At 46.8% G+C, this 20,376-nt stretch overlaps 1 protein-coding gene across 5 annotated transcripts in view; it reads right to left on the minus strand.

Annotated features, from left to right (window-relative positions):
- Positions 1-20,376, minus strand: part of LOC111834495 (filamin-A-interacting protein 1-like) — a 30,135-nt gene that overhangs the window by 2,259 nt on the left and 7,500 nt on the right. Inside the window, exons 3-9 of one of the 5 annotated variants that reach the window (XM_023793841.2) lie at positions 14,775-15,059; positions 13,218-13,385; positions 12,839-13,017; positions 2,631-5,415; positions 2,253-2,317; positions 1,150-1,207; positions 679-758 (exon numbers count right to left, since the gene is read on the minus strand). In XM_023793841.2, coding sequence (XP_023649609.2) covers positions 679-758; positions 1,150-1,207; positions 2,253-2,317; positions 2,631-5,415; positions 12,839-13,017; positions 13,218-13,385; positions 14,775-15,053 — 3,614 coding nt within the window. In that variant the 5' untranslated portion in view covers positions 15,054-15,059. Of the gene's footprint in view, positions 1-678; positions 759-1,149; positions 1,208-2,252; positions 2,318-2,630; positions 5,416-6,467; positions 8,546-12,838; positions 13,018-13,217; positions 13,386-14,774; positions 15,060-20,376 lie in introns of those variants that run through there. The other 4 variants (XM_023793842.2, XM_023793843.2, XM_023793844.2 and 1 more) reach the window with 4 other exon arrangements.

The raw sequence follows: 20,376 nt of genomic DNA on the forward strand, positions 1-20,376 counted from the left end.
TGTATAATTCTTAATAATGGCCACATTTGAATACTGAAATATGAGATAATTAGGCAGGAATAACCTTGGAATATCACTTTTTCACAGTTTTTTGATATGATGAAAATATACGTTTATTATAATTTAATTGCCTTTTAGCAAATGCCTTTAACCAAGCACATATGCATGCAAGCATGGATTTGTAAGGGTGCTGTTCCAGTTTACAACTAATCATTTGTAATTATCAAATATTCAGTATCAAATATTAAGGCACAGTAAATTGCCCTATCCATGTTAGGTATATTGAACAAGCTTTCAGGCAGCTTAATTGTAAATCTTTTATTTACATATGTGTTTAACCATTTAACAAAAAAGTATATCCTACTATAATTTCAGCCATTAATTAAAAATATATGCACTGGATTTTTTCCAGATCTGGAAGTTCCACTCTAGACCATATTATTCTTCTTACTAAATAAGCCCTGTTAGAAGTGTTGCCCCATCATTAAGAGGAGCTAGTGACATTGTACTGATGAATATGATGACTGCAGTTTCTTTGCAGGGCTGGTACATGCAATCATTGTACTTAACTGGGAGCCTGCATGATGAAATCCTTATATCACTAACATGAAGTCATGGGGAAGACATCACACACACAAAGCATGAGTAAGTCATGAGTAAATATAACTGTGAGCCTACCCCCAGCACAGGTGAGGGTTAATAACAGCACAGGCTTGCCAGGGGCACAGGTAGAAGATGCTCACACAGATACAGGCATGCTGGAAGATATAATTAACGTCAGATGACACAAAACAGCAAAGATACCCGTGAAACATGTTATAGATTATTTTCGTGCTTGAAAGTCAGTTTGCAGCTTAGGGGCTCTGGTGTTTGGGTTCAGTAAGTTATACTGAGTTCACAGGCTGCTCAGTTGCTGGGTGCAGGATGGACCATGTTTTTAGCCCGCTCTGCCATGCAGGCCAACGGCGACTCTGTCATGCTCAGTGAAAGCCGTCTCCATGGCAATGCCCCCCGAGGCTCTCAGCCCGTCCCGCCCCCCTGCACTGGCAGAGGTGCCCCCCGCCGGCGTCTTCGGTCCAGCCTGAGACTCTAGCTTTGTCGCCGTGGAGACAGCCGGCATGCCCGGAAGCGCTCTGCCTGGGGTCATACCTTTTGAAACAGGGATGCGTGTGGATGTGGATCGAGGTGACTGCACGTCCTGCCTGTGCTGATCGGGGGGAAGAGGGGGGTGTAGTGGGGGGGGGGCATTCAAGGAGGAGGTGAGGAGGAGAGACAGACAGAGGCACGACAGAGTTTAAGGACGTGCTTCAAACAAAGCACTTCCAGCCAGTGAAGACCTGATGTTTAGCGGATGACCGGCACTTGGGCACATTCCTGTTATGTCATTTATAAGTGAATGTACATAGATACATATGCCTGCCCGTTACAGTAGCACCTTTCAGCTAATTTTCAGTATTATAGACCATGAGGACTCAGCACTGGATCAGTGGGACACAGTGTGTGCAGGTTTCTGTCCTCCCTAAGAAGGTAAATTATTGATTATTATGCTGACGGAACCAATCGAGCCGCCTGCTCAGTGCCGAGACAGGCTGCGCTTCACAATCAGCTGGAGAACCTGCACACACTGCAGACTGTCAGGCTGTCAGGTTAAATCTCACTGCATATAAACACGATTTCTATTATTACCTTACACGCAGTGCCGGTGTTACTATGGTTTTGCTTTTTCATATTACTTTCAATTTTCAATTCAAAATCCAGTTTAGTTTTAGTTAGTTTTCACTGTGTTTTTATTAGTTTTTATTAGTGTCAATTGCAAAGATATATTTCTGTTCAGTTTTTGTATATTTTAGTTTCAATTTAAGTTTTACTAATTTTATTGCTGTGGATAGACTTAAATTTGTAGAGCTCTTTGCTGTATCTGATCTTCAGAGAATCCTACATGAATGCACAGTGCACACGATGTACTGATGTCCTCTAAATGGACAAAATGTGTTCCTGGAGCCATTAATGGTTTACAAGGAGCATGGTGGTGTGCAGGTTAGCGATTCTTCACTCAGACACCCAGACGGTTCCAGAACTGTCCTCTCCAATACGAGTTAAAGGAACATGTCATTCGGTGTCAGTTACAATCACAGGTGCGTCAGGATACCTACATAAGAGGCCTGTCTCTCTGGATGTATAAGTGCAGAAGGTCATTCCAGTGTTAGTGCACTTCATACAGTAGAGTAGGAAATGTATTAACTTGTCTATACCTGGACTGTGAGCTACCTACGGAGCAGTCAGCACCTGATATCGTTTTGAAACATTTCAGTAGCAACTGAAATATAGAAGATTTGAATCATTATTTTTTTCTTCAATGAAACACTTCCCAACATTTATAAATAACCATTTTAATATGATTATGGCTACCTCTTACATTTTTATACAGTATTTGTGATGTTTGGTCAACTTTGGATAACTGTCCATGTTCAATAATGTTAGCTTTAATATCTGATGGTGTCAAATTGAGTTAATTTTATCGAAAATGAATCTCACAGCCTTTTTATGATTAAACAATGTTTGGTTCTGTCTTTTACAAGGAGTGATACTTTATGGTGTCTATGGCCCATCTGAAGGTGGTGGACACTCACCACAGACTGCGTGGGCCGTGAGGGGGCAGAGGCGATGGGGTTGATGATGATGCTGCTCATGATCTTGCCGGGGGAGCTCTTTGCAGCCACTGGGGCGCTGTGACTTGGAGATGGCCGAACTGTACCCGTGACGACCTCTTTGGTCACTGTCGCCACGGTGATGGAGGGTCCACTGGCCTCCGTCAGCCGCTTGAATTGGGGTGCCAGGTGGATGTGGATTTTGTTGTCCTCCGTGGTGATGATGTTGCCATTGGAGCCGTACTTTCGGGTGGGTGTGGCTCCGCCCTGCCTATCGGGGTCCATCTTCAGCACCTTGCGGCCTGTGAAGGGCTCCTGAGTCTCTGGCGAGCTAGTGGAGTCAGAAATGGGGGAGGTGCTGACAGTTATGATGGAGACTGGGGACAGAGGTGACTTAACCTCATCAGATGAAGTCGGCTGGCCCCTCTCTGGCGATTTGGCCCTGGAAATAGCGGTGATCGTGACGGGCGACTTGTTCCGCTCTGCATCCTGTCCCCCTGCAGCCTCACGGCCATTGTTTCTGGATGATACTTTGGTGGGTGTTGGGACAATGGTGATCCGTGGCATCTGTAGGCCCAGGGTGGGGATTATGGTTGTGCTGGAAAAGAAGTCCTCTGCACGGGGACTGGTGATCTCCAGCGTCGCGCTGCTGTTTCCATGGTCCGGCGTTACCTTGATGTGCAGAGGTCGCCCTGGCATCTGGGACATGGTCATCTCGGGCGGTTGCGTTGACTCCTCGTTATTGTGATTTGTTTTGTCCTGTCTGCCTCGGCTAATGGTGTCCTTCTTTCTCATCCAGGGTGTCCATGATTTGCTCATGTTCATCTCACTGGCTGCGGGGGGGTACCGCTCCAGAACGGGCTTCTTCAGGACTTTCTGCCGAAGGTTGCTCATGATGTGGTTCTCCTCGAGGACAGATTTCCTGATGAACACAGCTGCTGTGTCCTCCTCCGCTGCCTCGCTGGTGCCTGCATCGGTCTGAACCCCTGTGGAAGCTAAAGGCACATCTACGATCCGCCTGCCGTTGACGCTGGGCCGCAGGGCACGGCTGTACCGCTTGGTCACCTCCAGTTCCTTGGTGAGGTTGAGAACCTCCTGGTTCATGATTTTCTTTTTGTTTTCCTCTTCGATGAACCTCTGCTGTAGAACAGAGTATTCTACCTGAAGCTGAGTCAGTTGGTCCTCTTTGTTCATGAGCTCATGAATCTTCTCCTTGAGAGCTTGGACATCGGCCTGAAGGTCCCTTGTTTTAGCTTCTTCGATCTTGCATCGCTGTCTCAGCTCTGCTTCCTGACTCACAGCCTCTCCCTTCTCAATGGCTTTGTTTCTGGCAATCTGAGTCTTCATTTCCTCCAGCAATTGAGAGAGCACATTTGTCTTGTCTTGTTCCGTCCTGAACTTCTTCTCTAGCAAGTCATACTCATCCTCGGTCTTCATCAGATCCCCTTCCACAACCTCAAGCTGCTGCAAACGATTTTTTAGCCGTTCGATCTCCATTGTGAGCTCTTTAACTTTATTATCTTCACTTCCAAGTCTTCCAAGCTCTATCTTCATCCTGCCTCTAGCAGATTCCCCATCGGCTTCCTCTAAGCTGTCCAGCCTCTTCCTCATTCGATTAGCCTCCGAGCTCAGATTATTGCACGTCTCCTCTTCACATGCTAGTTTGCACTTTAGTTCCTCATTCTCCTTTGTGAGGTCTGTCACCTTAGCTTCCATTTCTGATTTTAATTTGAGAAGCTTTTTGCTCTCCTCAATCAGCTTCTCTGTAACCTCAGTGACCTTAGCTTGCTCCGCTTTAAAGTTCTTATTCAAATCCTCATTCTTCTTTTCCATGTGTTTAATTCTTTCTGCCATATTCTTTCTTTCATCTACCAGTATCACAGTGAAAGACTTCAGCTTCTTTAGGTCATCCTTTAGACTATTTTCGGCCTTTTCAAGTCGCGATTCTGAAGACTCGAGATCCTTGACTCTGCTTTTCATCGTCTCCATTTCTTTAGTCATTTCTTTTGTCAGACTTTTCTCTTTTTCCAACGTGACGTGCAGCCGCTCACATTCCGATCTGTTCCGATTAAAAACCCCCTCCAGCTTTTCCATCTCAGCCATTCTCTTCTGCAGTTTCTCCACTTCTTGCTTTAGATCCCTGCTGCTGTTCTCCTCATCCTGCAGTCTCCTCTGTAGCTCTCTGCACCGAGATTCTGTCTTCATGATCTCTTCATCTTTGCCTTCCATCTCCAGGACCATCTTGCGCAGGTTCTCCAGTTCGGCCATCAGGCTTGAGTTGCCACATTCCCCCCTGCTGATCTTGTCCCTCAGCTCCTGCAGCTCCTCCTCAGACTTCTGCAGAATCTTGTTGCTCTCTTCAAGCTCTTCGAGACGTCGACTAAGGCTAGCCAGCTTCTGTTGTAGCTGTCGGTTTTGGGTCTCCTGGACGGCCAGCTTGGCAATCATCTCTTCATGGTCTTGCACAAACTTAGTTGCCTTGTGCTCCAGCTCCAACTCAAGCTTAAGAATCCTTTGACTGTCTTCTTTGCTCTTTCTGCTAATGGTTTCCACCCTCTGCTCTTTGTCACGGAGCTTCTTGTTGAGATCCTGGATTTTCTGGGCCTGCTGACCAATCTGCTCGACGTGTAATTGCCTCTCATCCACCAGCATTAGGGAAAAGGACTTCAGTTTGGCCAGTTCCTCTCTCACCTTCTCCAGTCGCTGTTTGTGATCCTTGTCTTTACGTGCCTGACATGCCTTTTCTTGTTCCAGAAGCCTCTTTAATCTAAAAAAGAAACAAAAACATACTTAGAGACATCATTTGGATCATTGCTTTATTCTCTGATTAAATGCTAATCATGGTGCAAATGCAACAGTAGACCAATATAGGAAATATAATCGAATGAGGGCTCAGGATTGTATCACCACTATGCACGTACAGCCAATGCTCCATACGCCTTTGAAACACGACAAAAAACAATCAGACATACGGCGCCTGCATCTCCGGTCTGTGCCTTCAGTGCCTTTCAAACACTTGTACCGAAGCTCACCTCATATTTAGATGAGCATTTTCACATCCACATCTGTATGTAGGCAGAAAATGACATTTCATTATTTCACTATTTGCTTTTACAGCAGAGATTTTGTTCATTATTAAATGGATCTGTCTAGAATATCTGAGTCCAAAGCATTACAAGATGTTAACCAATCATTCAGCCAAAAATTCAGAAGTGAAATTGTGAAAATTGTGCCACTGGAGATTAGACCTTTAAAGTTCCCTGTCTACCGTTTGCACGCAGCTTGTCCCATAATCGGCAGAATCGGCGTTATGGTGTGCTGGATGCGGTGCGGGGAAAGAGGATAAATTAAAAAGGCATGACGGGAATGAACAAAGGAATTCTCCAGATTAGAGAGAGAGACCCCATGTGACTCTCAGAGAGCGGCCGACGTGCCTCTCGCACATGCACTAGCACAGAGCTGTAAGAGATGAGACACGCTGCAGTGAAAATCACAAGCTCTCTTCTGCTGTTCCAAAACATTCTATTTGAATCATGACCCAAAATGATCTTTTGTCAATGTGTGGGGTTTCCTGCAAACCATTTCCATTCTCTTCACACAGGATGTGTGTGTCACTGCCTGCAACAAGTCCCTGAAACCAGAGAACAAGTAACTGAAACTGGACCATGAACATGAGGCATCCTTGCTCACTTTTGCGGATGCCTGCCTCACAGAGTCCTTTTTAATAATCCCTCACCAGTAAACTTCCTTGTGCCGATAGGGGCACCCATTTGCATTCTGAAACGGCACATAAACAAGTTAATCATTTTTCAAACTTACCCTCTAGCCAGGTTGCTCTGCACATCATCTTTCCGTAGCTAATGTGCTTTAAGTTCTGCTACAGCGGTGCCTCCAGAACTTCTGCTTCTCCACGGGGAATAAGCCATCACATTCCAGCCATGTCATCAGAACAATGAAAGGTGAATGTTGTGTAAAATAGCAATGGACCACGGACTGATGATGTCATCGCGCCCATATATGGCTCGGAATTGTGCTGTTCTAGTTTGGACACTGAGGAGGAGGGATTTAAACTAAGAGGAAGGCATTTATTGCTCTTTACTCTTTTTTCCTCTTTTTTTGCAGCTGGCAAAAGGGGATCCTGTTTAGTGAACAGAAACAAATGAATGTTGCACATAAATGTGCAAATATCTGGGTAATAATGGCTTCCCCTTCTACTAAAACTGTTATCCGTGACCTAGAACAGTTTGGTCACCCAGCGTGTTACCACAGCGATGTGTGCGTAAAGCTGGGATCTGAAAAAGGCAACGCATCCAACACACTCTATTTCATCACTCCAGAATCACGATAACACCTCCTGATCTTGGGGAAGGGGGGAGCCTGTTCATTCATGTGTGTTACTTAATCTTCTTTAATGTGCTGATTGCTGTGCAGTATGTCAGAGCGTGTGAGGGGAATACAGCAACAGCGCCCGTCTGTCAAGGCTGAGTAATGAGAACAAGTCAATGTTATAAATCTTGTTACTCTGTGTTTCTGTTGGTTCTATTGTTGTAAATCTTACATAAACAAACCACTGACTTCTGTCTGGTCACATTATTTATTTATTCTTTATTTAATCAGCATTTTACTTTTATTCAGCCCTTTCTCTTCTCAATTTAATTATCAGTTTGAAAAAAATTTTTTTTTTTGCTTTGAAACATTACATCTGATAATATTTTATAATTGTATAATATTTTATAACATGATGATATTTTATATTATACCCCTGTCTATCTAACCAGCTTGACGGCCTTGATTGTTTTGCATGGCACCTGAAAGTAAATTCTGTATATGTTAAATTACTTTCAGATAAATAAACAATTCTGATTTCAAATGGTTGTCTCAAATGCCAACAACGAATTGGTTTACTGATAGATAAACAACAGTAAGGAAGGGCAGGTAGAGAGTGCTAGATGGACGGTCTGTAGAGAGGACATCTGGCAGATAGATACTTCATCAAACCTTTGAGCACAGCTAAAAGCACCGGAGTTTGCAGAGAACTGGGTTTATCTTGCATGCTACAATGAACCTTTTCTTTGTATGACACTCAGAAGGCACTTTTTTTTGTAAAGCTGCTCACAGAACTTTACACATCAAAGCTAAATAAATTTGTTTAATCCTCAGGTTAAGTTCTTCTTCCACATTACACTGAGGTGCAGAGTTAATCACTTTTAGGTACACATCCACCTTTATTTTGCAACTCTGGGCTGAGTCAAAATGTCCCAAATTTAAGGACATGCTGTAATAGTTTAGAATAATGGATGGATCCACTCTTCAGCTTGACAAAAATATTTGTTTGGCAATTTCTGTCCTTGTCCTGACAACCAGCAACACCAGTGCATTGTCCTTCGGTCCCACTGGGGTTTATAAATACACCATTAATCTGCATATTGAACGTCGCAGAAGCATTTTAACCCCTCTTAACATGAACTAAAAGCCGCGTAAACCTCTATGTAAATTAGATTTACATAAATCTGAACTGACATAAAAAATCCCCACCGTACACATCATTTACAGATAGCGCTTATGCAAGCACATTAAGCACAACCCAGCCGTCATCCTGGTTCTCGCATGACTTGTTCTGTAAACGCATCTATTCTAAATAGTATAGTGCATTATACAAATGAAAAGAATTAATTTAATCTTTTATTACAATATTTGATATATCTGACAGTTACTACAGAATTATACTAAATGTGTAATTTTAGTCCTTTGCTTGAGACGAATGCCTCTATTTAGTTACAGTCAGCTAAGATAGGTTACCCTGGGCAATGTTACACAGCTGCCAACTTTGTTTAGCTGGCTGGAATGAGATTTTAAATTCGAGACAAGTCTGCACACGCATTTACATGCATGTCTCAGTATTATTACCTTGTACAGTAAATAGTCTGTAGGGTTTGCAAAATGGCTCAACACTTTTGATGTAGCTAGTTTTAAGTTTATAATGGAACAACACAGATTTGCCGTAAGATTTCTAGCATGAGTCTGGGAGTCTGTATGCGTGAGCGTCACGTCGGATGCATTAGAGTTGGAGACCCTGCAGTCTGCCAGCCAGGCCCTAAGGCCTGATATATAAAGGGAACACAGGGGTGCAAGTTGAGAGTTGTGAGAGTTGGCAACCCTGATGTTAGGTTATGCTGGGCTAGGTTAGGCTATGCTAAGCTAGGTTAGGCTATGCTAGGCTAGGTTAGGCTATGTTAGGTTAGGCTATGCTAGGCTAGGTTAGGCTATGCTAGTTTAAGTTAGGCTATATCAAATGGGGGGGGGGATCTGACATGCGACTTTTGACTTACGTAAAGGGTTGAAAAACGGTCTATGTGCGTAAGCTGAGGATTGCCTGTACTGTGTTACTCTGAAGCATCAGGCGGCCTGATGAATACCCCTATAGTTACTAAAAAAGTCCAAGAAAGGCCACGGCCCATTAATAGTTTCGTGACAAACTGGATAGTAAAAAGCAGGATGTTTCTCTGGAACATGCCACCTGATATTTATGCCCCGGAATCCTCCATCTCCATCTCGTTAACACCTTCCGATGTGGTGCGCTAAAATAACGCTCACTTCATCGCATGGGGAATATCAGCCCCGAGACCTCGGCTGACCTTTGTGCGGTCAGGAGCCTCATTTGGTGCTCGGTCAGAGACAAAGGCAAGCGGGTAAATGGAGCAGGAAACCTCACGCATGTGACGATCCTGTGATAATATCCGTGTTGCTGGAATATTGTGCCGGTGATCAGTGGGGTTTCTGGGGCTGGTTATGGACATTACCTGCTGTGATAGTAACAGACACTAAGAGCAGACTAAGCAGCAGATTAGTGCTCATTACAGGTAACTATTCCAAGCAAGGATTTTTTGTTTTCTTTGGAGTTAAGCCAACCTGCAAAGTTTTTATTCCTGTATATGAATCTATCCCTACAACCCTGATGTCAGGCTTACCTACCGTGTTAGATTAACTGTTAATTATCTCACCCTGACTGCGCTGATGTCCTGCACCCCTGTGTTCCCTTTATATATCAGGCCTTAGGGCCTGGCTGACAGACTGCAGGGTCTCCAACTCTCACGCATCCAGCGTGACGCTCATGCTTTCAGACTCCCACATTCACTCAGAAATCTTACGGCAAATCTGTGTTGTTCCATTATAAACTTAAAATTAGCTACATCAAAAGCGTCGGGCAGTTTGCAAACCCTACAGACTATTTATAAGGTAATTAAACTGTTACATACGTGTAAATGCGTGTGCAGACTTGTCTCGAATTGAAAGTCTCACCCCAGCCAGCGGACCAAAGCTGACAGCCCTGAAACATGTATAGAAATGGGAAGACTGAAACATGTATAGAAATGGGAAGACTGAAACACGTATGGCTCTCAAATGGGATTAAGAGGAAAAGGACATACTCGCTGTGGCTTTTCAAATACATTGAGAGAAGATCCATCTTTGTAATTTGAACGACCTGATTCTCCATTTGTCCTAAACAAAACCAGGCGTACTCAAATCCTGATAAACAAAATTGATGGATTTTAGTGGTTTTCCCTTTCAAATTAATGCGTGATGTAACAGACTGGTGCATTTGGATTGGTCCAAAATCATGACTCTGAAAAGGGCTTCTCTAGGGTAATGCTAAGGTATCCCACATGACAGAGAATGGGGGGCAGTAGTGATTCTGGTGGTGTGGAAAGGTTAGGGTTAGGGTTAGGGTTAGGGCTGCGTGCAGGAAGAAGGACGCCTGTACAAAGTCTCGCTGGCATTGTCCGTGCTAGCCTGAGTGGCCTCTTTGGTCAGGTGATCAATGACATCAGCAGACAGGAAGCCAGGAGATGACCACAGAGGGCTGGAATGTGTTATTGCGTCTGGCTGAGAGACTGTGAGGCCCATTACTGGCTTTTTAGTCAGGTGGTCTAGGTGAGATAAGGAATTTTTCCTTTTTTCAGCGGAGAGTCCAGTTTATAGTAATATCAAAGTCTACATCAAATGTGGATTTAGTGGTTTTTGGCATACAAACAAAATATTCTTTATATTTGTCAATATTTTGCAAATGTTGAAGAGAGTGTATTGTTAAAAACCAGTGATAGATGGTTTTATGCTTGCATTTCTTGTTGAGTGCCATTGAATTCTTGTCCTTGTATGTCATGCTGGTGATATCACTGCAGTTTCAGGCCGACAGCCTGCTTATGCAGCGGTTAACGGACCATGGTGAGATTATGGGCTGTCATCAGCCCAGCACAGTTAGCAGAGTGTGAACGGGCAATGGGGCACCGAGGGGGGGGGTCACTTAGGCAGAACAGCATGCAGACGCATCTCCTAGGAGACCCTGGGGCTCTCAGATCCCTGGAAATGCTTCGCAGAGCCGCTGGGACGGAACCCCATCAAGGAATTTGCTGCAAACCCATACAGTAACTAATTAACTAAATACTTAGTTATGCTTAGAACTGAATGCATGAATTATTGCGTGGCAGCAATACTTTGAAAACATTTTCATGGCAGAATCTGATTCATCTATTAAACATTGAAGTCTTTTGGGACTTATAGCCAATAAACCCACCTCAAATGTCATAGAAAATGTTTTAATTAATGAAATTATGCCATTTTGCATTCAGGCACAGTGAAATGCTTTTTTTTTTTGCATAATATGCCATTTTGCTTATAGCTGAGAGCGCAGCCTGCGTCCGAGCGCATGGCCATTTATCCAGCCCCCCCAGAGAATTATGGGGGATTGAGGGCCCAACGGACATGTGACTATTCTGCTGAGGCCCAGATCTAAGCCAGTGATCTTTCAATCACAGGCATAGAGGCCTAATCCGCTGAGGCCTAACCCACAGAGGCCTAACCCGCAGAGGCCTAAGCCACAGAGGCCTAAGCCACTGAGGCCTAAGCCACAGAGGCCTAACCTGCAGAGGCCAAAGCCACAGAGGCCTAACCCACAGAGGCCTAACCCACTGAGGCCTAACCCACAGAGGCCTAAGCCACAGAGGCCTAATCCACAGAGGCCTAACCCGCAGAGGCCTAACCCACAGAGGCCTAAGCCACAGAGGCCTAATCCGCTGAGGCCTAACCCGAAGAGGCCTAACCCACAGAGGCCTAACCTGCTGAGCCACACTGCATCCACCCCCCCATGAAAGTTTTTTTTCAGCCACATTCCAAGGATGCACTACAAATAGATTCTTGTTTTCCTACAAAGCTTTGCTATAGATGAGGCCTGCAGGTGATTCATGCTCGTAAAGTGGAGCCACAGTGGCTCCCAGTTACCCCCATTCCACATGATTCTCCCACTGGATCACTGTACAGGACAGACAGGCTAGAGGCGCACCTCCAGGCAGGGCAGGTAGATGGCGCCGATAGGGATCGGCAGCTGGGCTGCGCTTATCAGACGGGATCGGATCATGTCACACTGGGCAGCCGAACAAACTCCGCCTACTGAGGAGGGTAACCCCGCCCACAGACCACTGTTTGCAGCACCAGCCACAGGGTGCAGGCGCTTCCCACCCTGCCTCACCCTGCCCCACCCCGCCTCGCCCTGCCTCACCCTGCCCCACCCCACCTCGCCCTGATTCGTCCTGCCCTACCCCGCCTTGCCTCACCCCACCACGTCCCCACCCCGCCTCGCCCTGATTCGTCCTGCCCCACCCCGCCTTGCTTCACCCCACCCCGTCCCCACCCCGCCTCGCCCTGCCTCAGCCTGCCTCACCCCGTCCCACCCCGCCTCGCCCTGCCTCACCCCATCCCACCCCGCCTCGCCCTGCCTCGCCCTGCCCCACCCCACCTCACCACACCTTGCCCTGCCTCACCACGCCCCGCCACACCCCACCCCGCCTCGCCCTGCCTCACCCTGCGCCACCCCGCCTCACCCTGCCTCACCACGCCCCACCCCGTCCCGCCCTGCCTCACCCTGCCTCACCACGCCCCACCCCGCCTCGCCCTGCCTCACCCTGCCCCACCCCGCCTCGCCCTGCCTCACCCCGTCCCACCCCGCGTCGCCCTGCCTCACCACGCCCCACCCCGCCTCGCCCTGCCCTGCCCTGCCTCACCACGCCCCACCCCGCCTCGCCCTGATTCGCCCTGCCCCACCCCGCCTCGCCCTGCCTCACCACGCCCCACCCCGCCTCGCCCTGCCTCACTACGCCCCGCCCCACCCCGCCTCGCCCTGCCTCGTCCCGCCTCACCTCTCCCTGTCCTGCTCCAGCAGGCCGGTAAAGTCGTCGCTCTTGTTCATGTAGTCCACATGCTTGCGCTTCTCCTTGTCCAGCTCGTGGATGGTGCGCCGGTGGCACTTCTCAGCGATCAGCAGCTGCTCCAGCATCCGCCGATACGTCTCACGGTGCTTCTCCTCCAGGTGATCCAGCTGCAAACAACAGCAATAAGATCCCTAAGGAATCTGCCGCTGGCTTCGGCTGTCTTTGGCCATATCGAGGCTCTTGGAGCTCAAGAAGCCAAGGAGGATGCATGGGGATCATCTGAACCCCTCAGATCAGAACCTCGATGTTTGCAGTTCAGCCAAAAGCCAGTAAATAGCCATTGGGTCACTTCAGGAAGGTCACCTACCTCTGCCATGGGCAGCTGGTACACGTCGTCGCTGATGGACTTGGTGAACAACCCGTCCCGCTGCAGGGCCTGCAGGACGCGGGATGGAGCCGCTGAGCCGTAGTGGGCTTCCAGGGCCTCGGGCCGCAGCCGCTCCGACTTCAGCATGTGAATGACGTCGTCCCGCGCCTGCAGAGAAAACCCGTCACGGATAACGGGCCTTAATGGCATGGAGTAGCCGGAGACAGATACAGGTTTTCAAGACCGTCATCAGCTTCTCGTGACTTGGCCAGAAGTAACCCCTGTTTGTGAGAAGCCTTAATGACATCCGTGAACTGAAAAAAAAAAACAATGTTTTTATGTAGATGGTGTGGGGGGGTTATACAACTGCAGTGGGATGGAATATAGGACCATGTGAAGGAAGGGTTAGGGACTTTATTTGGGGATGGGGGAGGGGCAAAAAAAAGCATGAAGGAAACAAACTGAGAGGAGGAGACAGGCGTCATGGTGTGGTTGGGCTCCAGCTGTCGGAGGATGAGAGGTGAGAGAAAACTATAAGCTTATGATTTTAAATGGAAAGAATGAATGTGCGCACTTGTCACCTGACTCTACACCGTCTTGGGACATGCAGCCCCCTTGCTGCAGAAGCATATCCGACAGAGAACAGAACAGGATGTCTCATATCGGAATCCACTGATGTTATTCCAACATGCACCAATAGGTGGAGCAAGATTTCCATTTTTTCTCATAAAGTCTATCAAGTCACACGCAGCCTTCAGCCAAATTATTTCTCATAAATGATTCTTCACTGATTTTGCTTCTCATATATGCTGCTGTCTAATAATGCAATACCAAACGTCATGAAGCAGAGTTGCAATTAATCTTATTTTGCAAAAATTGAGTTGAAAAGTAAGAGTGAACATGAGTGTAGGTTTGGAGGTGGGGGCCAAATCAGCCCCAGACCCCTCCACGCCCTAAACACATGCAGTACTGTGTCCCAAGCATTAGTACCCAAACCGTCTGTACCAAAACCGTCCGTACCCAAACCGTCCGTACCAAAACCGTCCGTACCCAAACCGTCCGTACCCAAACCGTCCGTACCAAAACCGTCTGTGCACACCGCACCACACTGTACAGTGGACGTGAAAGATAATAAATTTTTCCATTGCTCCTTCTACCACCCCCCAAAAAGGGTGGAAGACCCCTGGTCCAGATGCTCTCGTACCGTAAGCCTGGGAACCTTTAGCGACGCGCCCGCTAACGGCATTAGCATGCACCATGGGTGAACGGGCCAGCAGAAACATGGGCACGCTGCTAAGTGGACCAGCAGGGGTCGGGAGAAGAGGGGGCAACACACAGCTGCCCCATCACTCTCCAGGCGGCCATTAATAAAGGAAACTCCATCAGAAAATAATTATGGGGCCCCGGTACGAGCGACTTCCTGTCTCCACCCGGAGCCATTCGCCAGCAGCTCCTCAGGGACGCCATGATGAAGGGCTGCCGGCTAAACGAACCCTAAAGTGCCACAGCCAGCGAGCTGCAGTTTCAGCTGGTATTTGCACATGAAAGGTTCCCTACCTGCACCTCGCCCTCCATAACTCCCAGCAGCTTCAGCAGAGCCTCTTGGGGAAGCTCCTTCAGTCCTGGTTTTTGTGCCCCGGACTCTGAGCTTTTCTGTGGTCCTTTTGCCGTCCTGCCTGACAGGTTCTCCTCGTCTTTCTCCTGTCGGGGTTTCACTCTCCTTTTCTTGGAACACTGGACATTCTCGTCCACATCTTCTCGGGTGACATCGGGCAGCTGGGGGACGATCACTTGCCCACTAGTTGGGCTCTCCACAGCATTTTTCCTGGATCTCATCCTTACCTAGTAAAAGAAGCAGAAATCAGCATGTGAGCAATCCATCCCATAATAAACAACCGATATTCTCAACGAAAACAAGCATTCATGCAATACACAATTCCAGGGGTATTTCATGTACGATGACTTTAAAAACTTGGAAAGTGACCAAGGCTTGGTTATTAACCCATCTACAAGCATTATCATACCTAGTTTACTATGCACAAGTAACAAAATAAATGCAATGTGCAATTGTAGTAGCTTTCAGACAATGCTGCATTAAGAGCACTATGCCAGGATGCGCCAAGATGGCTACTCATCAGCATCCTATGGTTCTTGCCCAAAGCAGCCAGTAGCAAGTCAGGAGATGGAGATGCTCAACGCGCAACATCATTGTCTGAAGACTTTCAGCACCATGGACAGTGTTCCTAATGACCTGAGAGGACAACTTCGTAATTAATAGCGATGGAGAAGAATTCATGATGTTATTATCCACCAGAAATCCAATAATTCCTTCTCTTTCATGTTTTTTTCTTTTTTATTATCTTTCACGTTTTTTCTCGCCACACCAGTCTTACTGTGTCTATTACTGTACGGTTTTATTTTAAATTGTCATCATCAGTCTAGCAAACATACATACAGGCTGTCGGGGCCCAACTGTGTTTGAAACACACTGCGGCTTCATAGCTGCTGAAGGCTAAATCCCCCACCTGCGTAAACGGAGACTCGGGGAAACCTGAAAGTGCTTCTTCATTATTTCAGCAACAATGGAAAAGGCTGAAGGGATGCTGGTAATGCCGGCTGAGGTGTCTGGGTGAGGAGAGAGACGCAAGCGGGCGAAGCAGCTTCAGAACCACATCTCGCTCCAAAGAAATGCGAGGGAAAGGAAACTGTGAAGCGGATTCTCTGATTGCAGCTCTCTGCCTGAAAATCCATCCATCCATCCAACTATCCATCAATATATCCATTTTGTATAACTGCTTGTCCAGTGCAGGGTGGCTGGGATCTGGAGCCTGTCCCAGAAGCTGGGAAGGGAATGACCCAGGACAGGGCAACACTCACTGCAGAGCACACACACACACACACACACACACACCATTCCTGCACAGTCACACAATCTGACCTGCCAGAAAACAACAATGAAACAATGAAACCACAATGAAAAAAACACGGGCCGTTTGGGTCCAGGATCTACACTGAAATATCCACGATGGTGCAAACATACCTGCTGTTCATTCATTATCTGCCTCACTAGTGCTTTGGACAAAAGATTCTGCTAAATAATTAAGTACAAACAGATCATAGGATTATCATTCCTTCTGTGTGTTGTATGTAAGTGCTGTCTATAGACAAGAGGACCAGTCAGATGTAGTGATGCAGTACAGACAGAAGCTTTCCATGCTTTCGGGAGCCGTGTGAGAGGACACGGATAACAGGGTAGGCTTAGCTAAACCCTCACAGAGAGCACACGTGTCTCATATGCCACGTTGCTCTCCTTCAGCTGAGAACTCCAAAGGACACAGGCCCTCTGGCAAATGATCTAAACTTATAGAGTGTTCAGGTGCCGGACTGGGATTCACTGTTCAGTCGCAGGTCAAGTCCGCGAGGCTTCCGAGCTGTTCGTGAGACACCTGCCTCAGGCCGAAAGCTCGCTGCGGGACGTGTGTCTCACCCCGCGACACGGGACGGGACTACCGAAGGCCTCTGCGGGGCCCTGGAGTTCATGCCCCCACATCAACCCTTCATCTGGTGAAAGTTATCAGCTGTAACAGAGGATGTGTAACTGGATCCTCTGAAGCGACTGGCTGTGATTCGCCCGGGGGCCATACAGGGCAGTTTAACCAATCGGAGAGGCACTGAGATGGGCCGACAGACCTGATCACTGCCCATGACCTATGACAGTCCAGGTTCATTGTCAAATTTAAATAGGACTAAATAGAAAATAGAAGCTCGATAAGATTCCAGTCCTCCTAGCTGGCTAGCTGATCGCTATGCGTCTCCTAAATTAGCCTATTTTAATAAGTCTGACTGTGACTGACTGTGCCCTTTATACAGGGCTATATGAAATGGGGCAGATCCTTTGAAAGATGCCAAAGGACAGATGGTCTATGAATTACTGTCTGGACAAAACTTAGCAGCAATCGATATGCTACAATAAATTTTTGGATTTACAATACATACCACCTCACTTAAGGAAACTTAAAGCATGAAACTCATACAGAAGTTCCGAAATGCACAGAGACAGCCAGCATCCTTTGGCGTTCCTTCCCCACAGACTCTCTCGGGGATCATAGTAATTACCCGCTATGCTCTCTGCTGCCATATTTTACCTCAAGCTCACATCACAATGTTTCGAAATAGAGGAGGAGGTGTAGCGCTTAAATGTGTCAAAGGCGCATTGAAAATCTTAGAGGATTCCTGATGAATACGCTCATCTCCGCAACCCGACAGCAACAGGCGAGTGTTTGTGCAAACCGAACTCTCTTCAACTGCAGGGATCTGTCACACCTTGCATAACACCTGTTACGTTACATCATACAGCCTTTCACATTTGACTCGTATTGGCTGGTGGTCATAATAGTTTTTTATTCTGGTTTTATATCCACATGACTTTTTCTACTCCTGTAAAAAGAGTCTATAACCCAACCAGCAGGTGTACATCGCTCTAAAAGAGCCAGAAAAACAAAGTGCTTAAAAAATATATCTGATATCAAATGTGCTGCTTCTGCCCTGCCTGCAAAACACAGCGATGTTTAGCATGCGATATATCAGGCAGTATGTCCCCACGGCCACGTATCACACACGTGAGCATTAATTACATCTATGTATGAATTTATATCTAGGAATGTTCTGAGAATATGGCCTTAAGCCACTCAGCTCCCTGGTTCTCACCACCCCACAATCAGACCTGGCCTGCCCTCATTGACGGGGGCTGTAAGACCAGCACATTTACAGAGGCTCATTGGGATCCATCGTTTTGGACTAGTGGGGACCTGCAGGGTCATACCCAAGGGCTCTTTAAGAGCCAATGATCAGGGGCGTGGACTGGGGCGGGGCCAGAGGGGCACTGGCTCCCAGCTGAAAGCTGACTGGTATCCAGAATGCCCCCTCCATCGATTCCAAGCATGTCATTGGCTCACGATGAGGTTGACCCATCTTGTGCCCCCACCTCAAAAAAAATCTCAGAATCACCCCTGAACATGTGTACACTGCCTGGTATGTCACATGTAGCAATTTGACACCAATCAGGGATGTCGTTTGGATGGCATGCAGTGAGGATGAGAGCTCTGCTCGCTGTGGTCACATGATCTGCTTTTCTATTGCACCGCACACATGAACCATGAATCCTTTATTTGAATATAATCTCTAGCAGCTTTGCAAGCTAACTGGTAAGGAATTAGATTAGGCTTGAGGGACTTTATTGATCTCAGAATATATATGCAAGGTGCAAAGACAATATACATACAAACAAGTAAACACAGGGCAGACAAATTACACAGTACTCAAACACAATCCTGAAAAGCTGAGTAATATTGCGCATGAATATATAATTAAATAATAAATGGTGAAACGGTCAACCATACACCACAGGAACTGGTAGAGCCCTAGCATGTAACAAACAGGAGATACAGGTTTTTTATTTTTTTTAAATGACAGATTCCATTATATGATAGAGTTGACAGCAGGAATGGCGACGTGCATAAACACGAGCCGCCGGGATACCTACCGCGGCAGCGCGCACACGAGCCGCCGGGATACCTACCGCGGCAGCGCGCACAGGGGGATACCTACCGCGGCAGCGCGCACACGAGCCGCCGGGATACCTACCGCGGCAGCGCGCACACAAGCCGCCGGGATACCTACCGCGGCAGCGTGCATTTTAACAGGTACGAAGTTCTCAAGGTCCTGAACCGTAGTTTGTGACGGAGTGTGACTGTATGCCGAGAAAATGTTGGCAGCCAAATGGTAGCAACCAGTTTAGTTCTGAGGTTATAAATAGCGCTTTGAGGGGAGAAGCAAAGTCTCCTGTGGCCGGAGGATCTCGGCTCGCTTCATTTTAAATGTCACTTTGATTTTCACAGAGACTGAGAGCCGCTCATACAGACTCTGCCAACAGCAATATGGCCAAACAAGGCAGACAAAGGCAGCAAATACCCAAGCAAGGCTTGAGATTAGGACCATAGTGTATTACTGGCTACTGAAATCACTATTATGGCAAGACAGGTTCATTTGCATTGTGTGTGTCCTACCAAATCACACAATACCATCCACATGTTTCACGTTGCTGTTCCTTTGGATTAATGTCCGTTTCAATGAAGGATGGAAACTAATAAAAATAATGGAATCTGTAATAAGCCAATTGTGTCTTAACTGCGTTTTAGCACATTTTGCTAATTTTATCTTAATTTTTTTCTTGTTTATCATAAACCTACAATGTTAATCAAGAGAAATGAAAGGGTCATTGTTGCTATATGATGACCTAGTGAACTGGTTTGTATATACCAGGGGTCTCCAACTCCGGTCCTGGAGAGCTACTATCCAGTAGGTTTTCTGTCCTACTTGGCTTCTGATGAGCCACACCTGACCCTGGTATCTATCTGAGAACAGGTGTGGCTCATCAGAAGCCGGGTATGATAGAAAACCTACTGGACGGTAGCTCTCCAGGACCGGAGTTGGAGACCCCTGGTATATACGATGTTTCATAACAGATGGCACAACCAGATTAACTAATTTGATTTTAAGATCTAACCCAGTAAGAGGTTAGTTCTGTCCTGCGGCTGTAGTCTGGTGATTCTTTTAAGGCACCTAAGAAATTTGCTCATTCTCACACCAGCTGAAAGCCGCACACATGAATTTTGAAAAGTAGAGCTTAGTGTAGCATGTTAAACTTGATCCTCCACCAGAACATTTGCTGATATTATCATGAATTTGCCTCATTGTTTTTCCTGACTCCGACCATTCAGAAGAAACCTCTTAAAAGCCTGACAAGCTGGGCTCAGCTCTTCTTTGGCTAACAGCATCTTGAAAGGGGGGGGGGGGGTATTAGCCAAGGAAATCACTTATTAACCAAAAGCCTGTGGTTGCATCTGTATGTCAGTGTCAGGCGGAAACATTTTCAATCCCAGACCATATTGTTTTATTTAACATGCTTCAAAAACTACACAGCTGTATAAATATGTTAAAACAGCCCTATAAATCTTACTTGAAAAAAACTGTCACAAGTATCTAATGGTGTAACCTTTGTCCCAGTGAGGCTAAGAATCTCACTCAGCACCCTAACATCCCACTCCTATCGCCCCACAACACGCAGGAGGGCAGCCCCACCTGTCTGCTGCTGAAAACA

This window comes from Paramormyrops kingsleyae, chromosome 19 (genome assembly GCF_048594095.1).
Source record: "Paramormyrops kingsleyae isolate MSU_618 chromosome 19, PKINGS_0.4, whole genome shotgun sequence".
Lineage (NCBI taxonomy): Eukaryota > Metazoa > Chordata > Actinopteri > Osteoglossiformes > Mormyridae > Paramormyrops > Paramormyrops kingsleyae.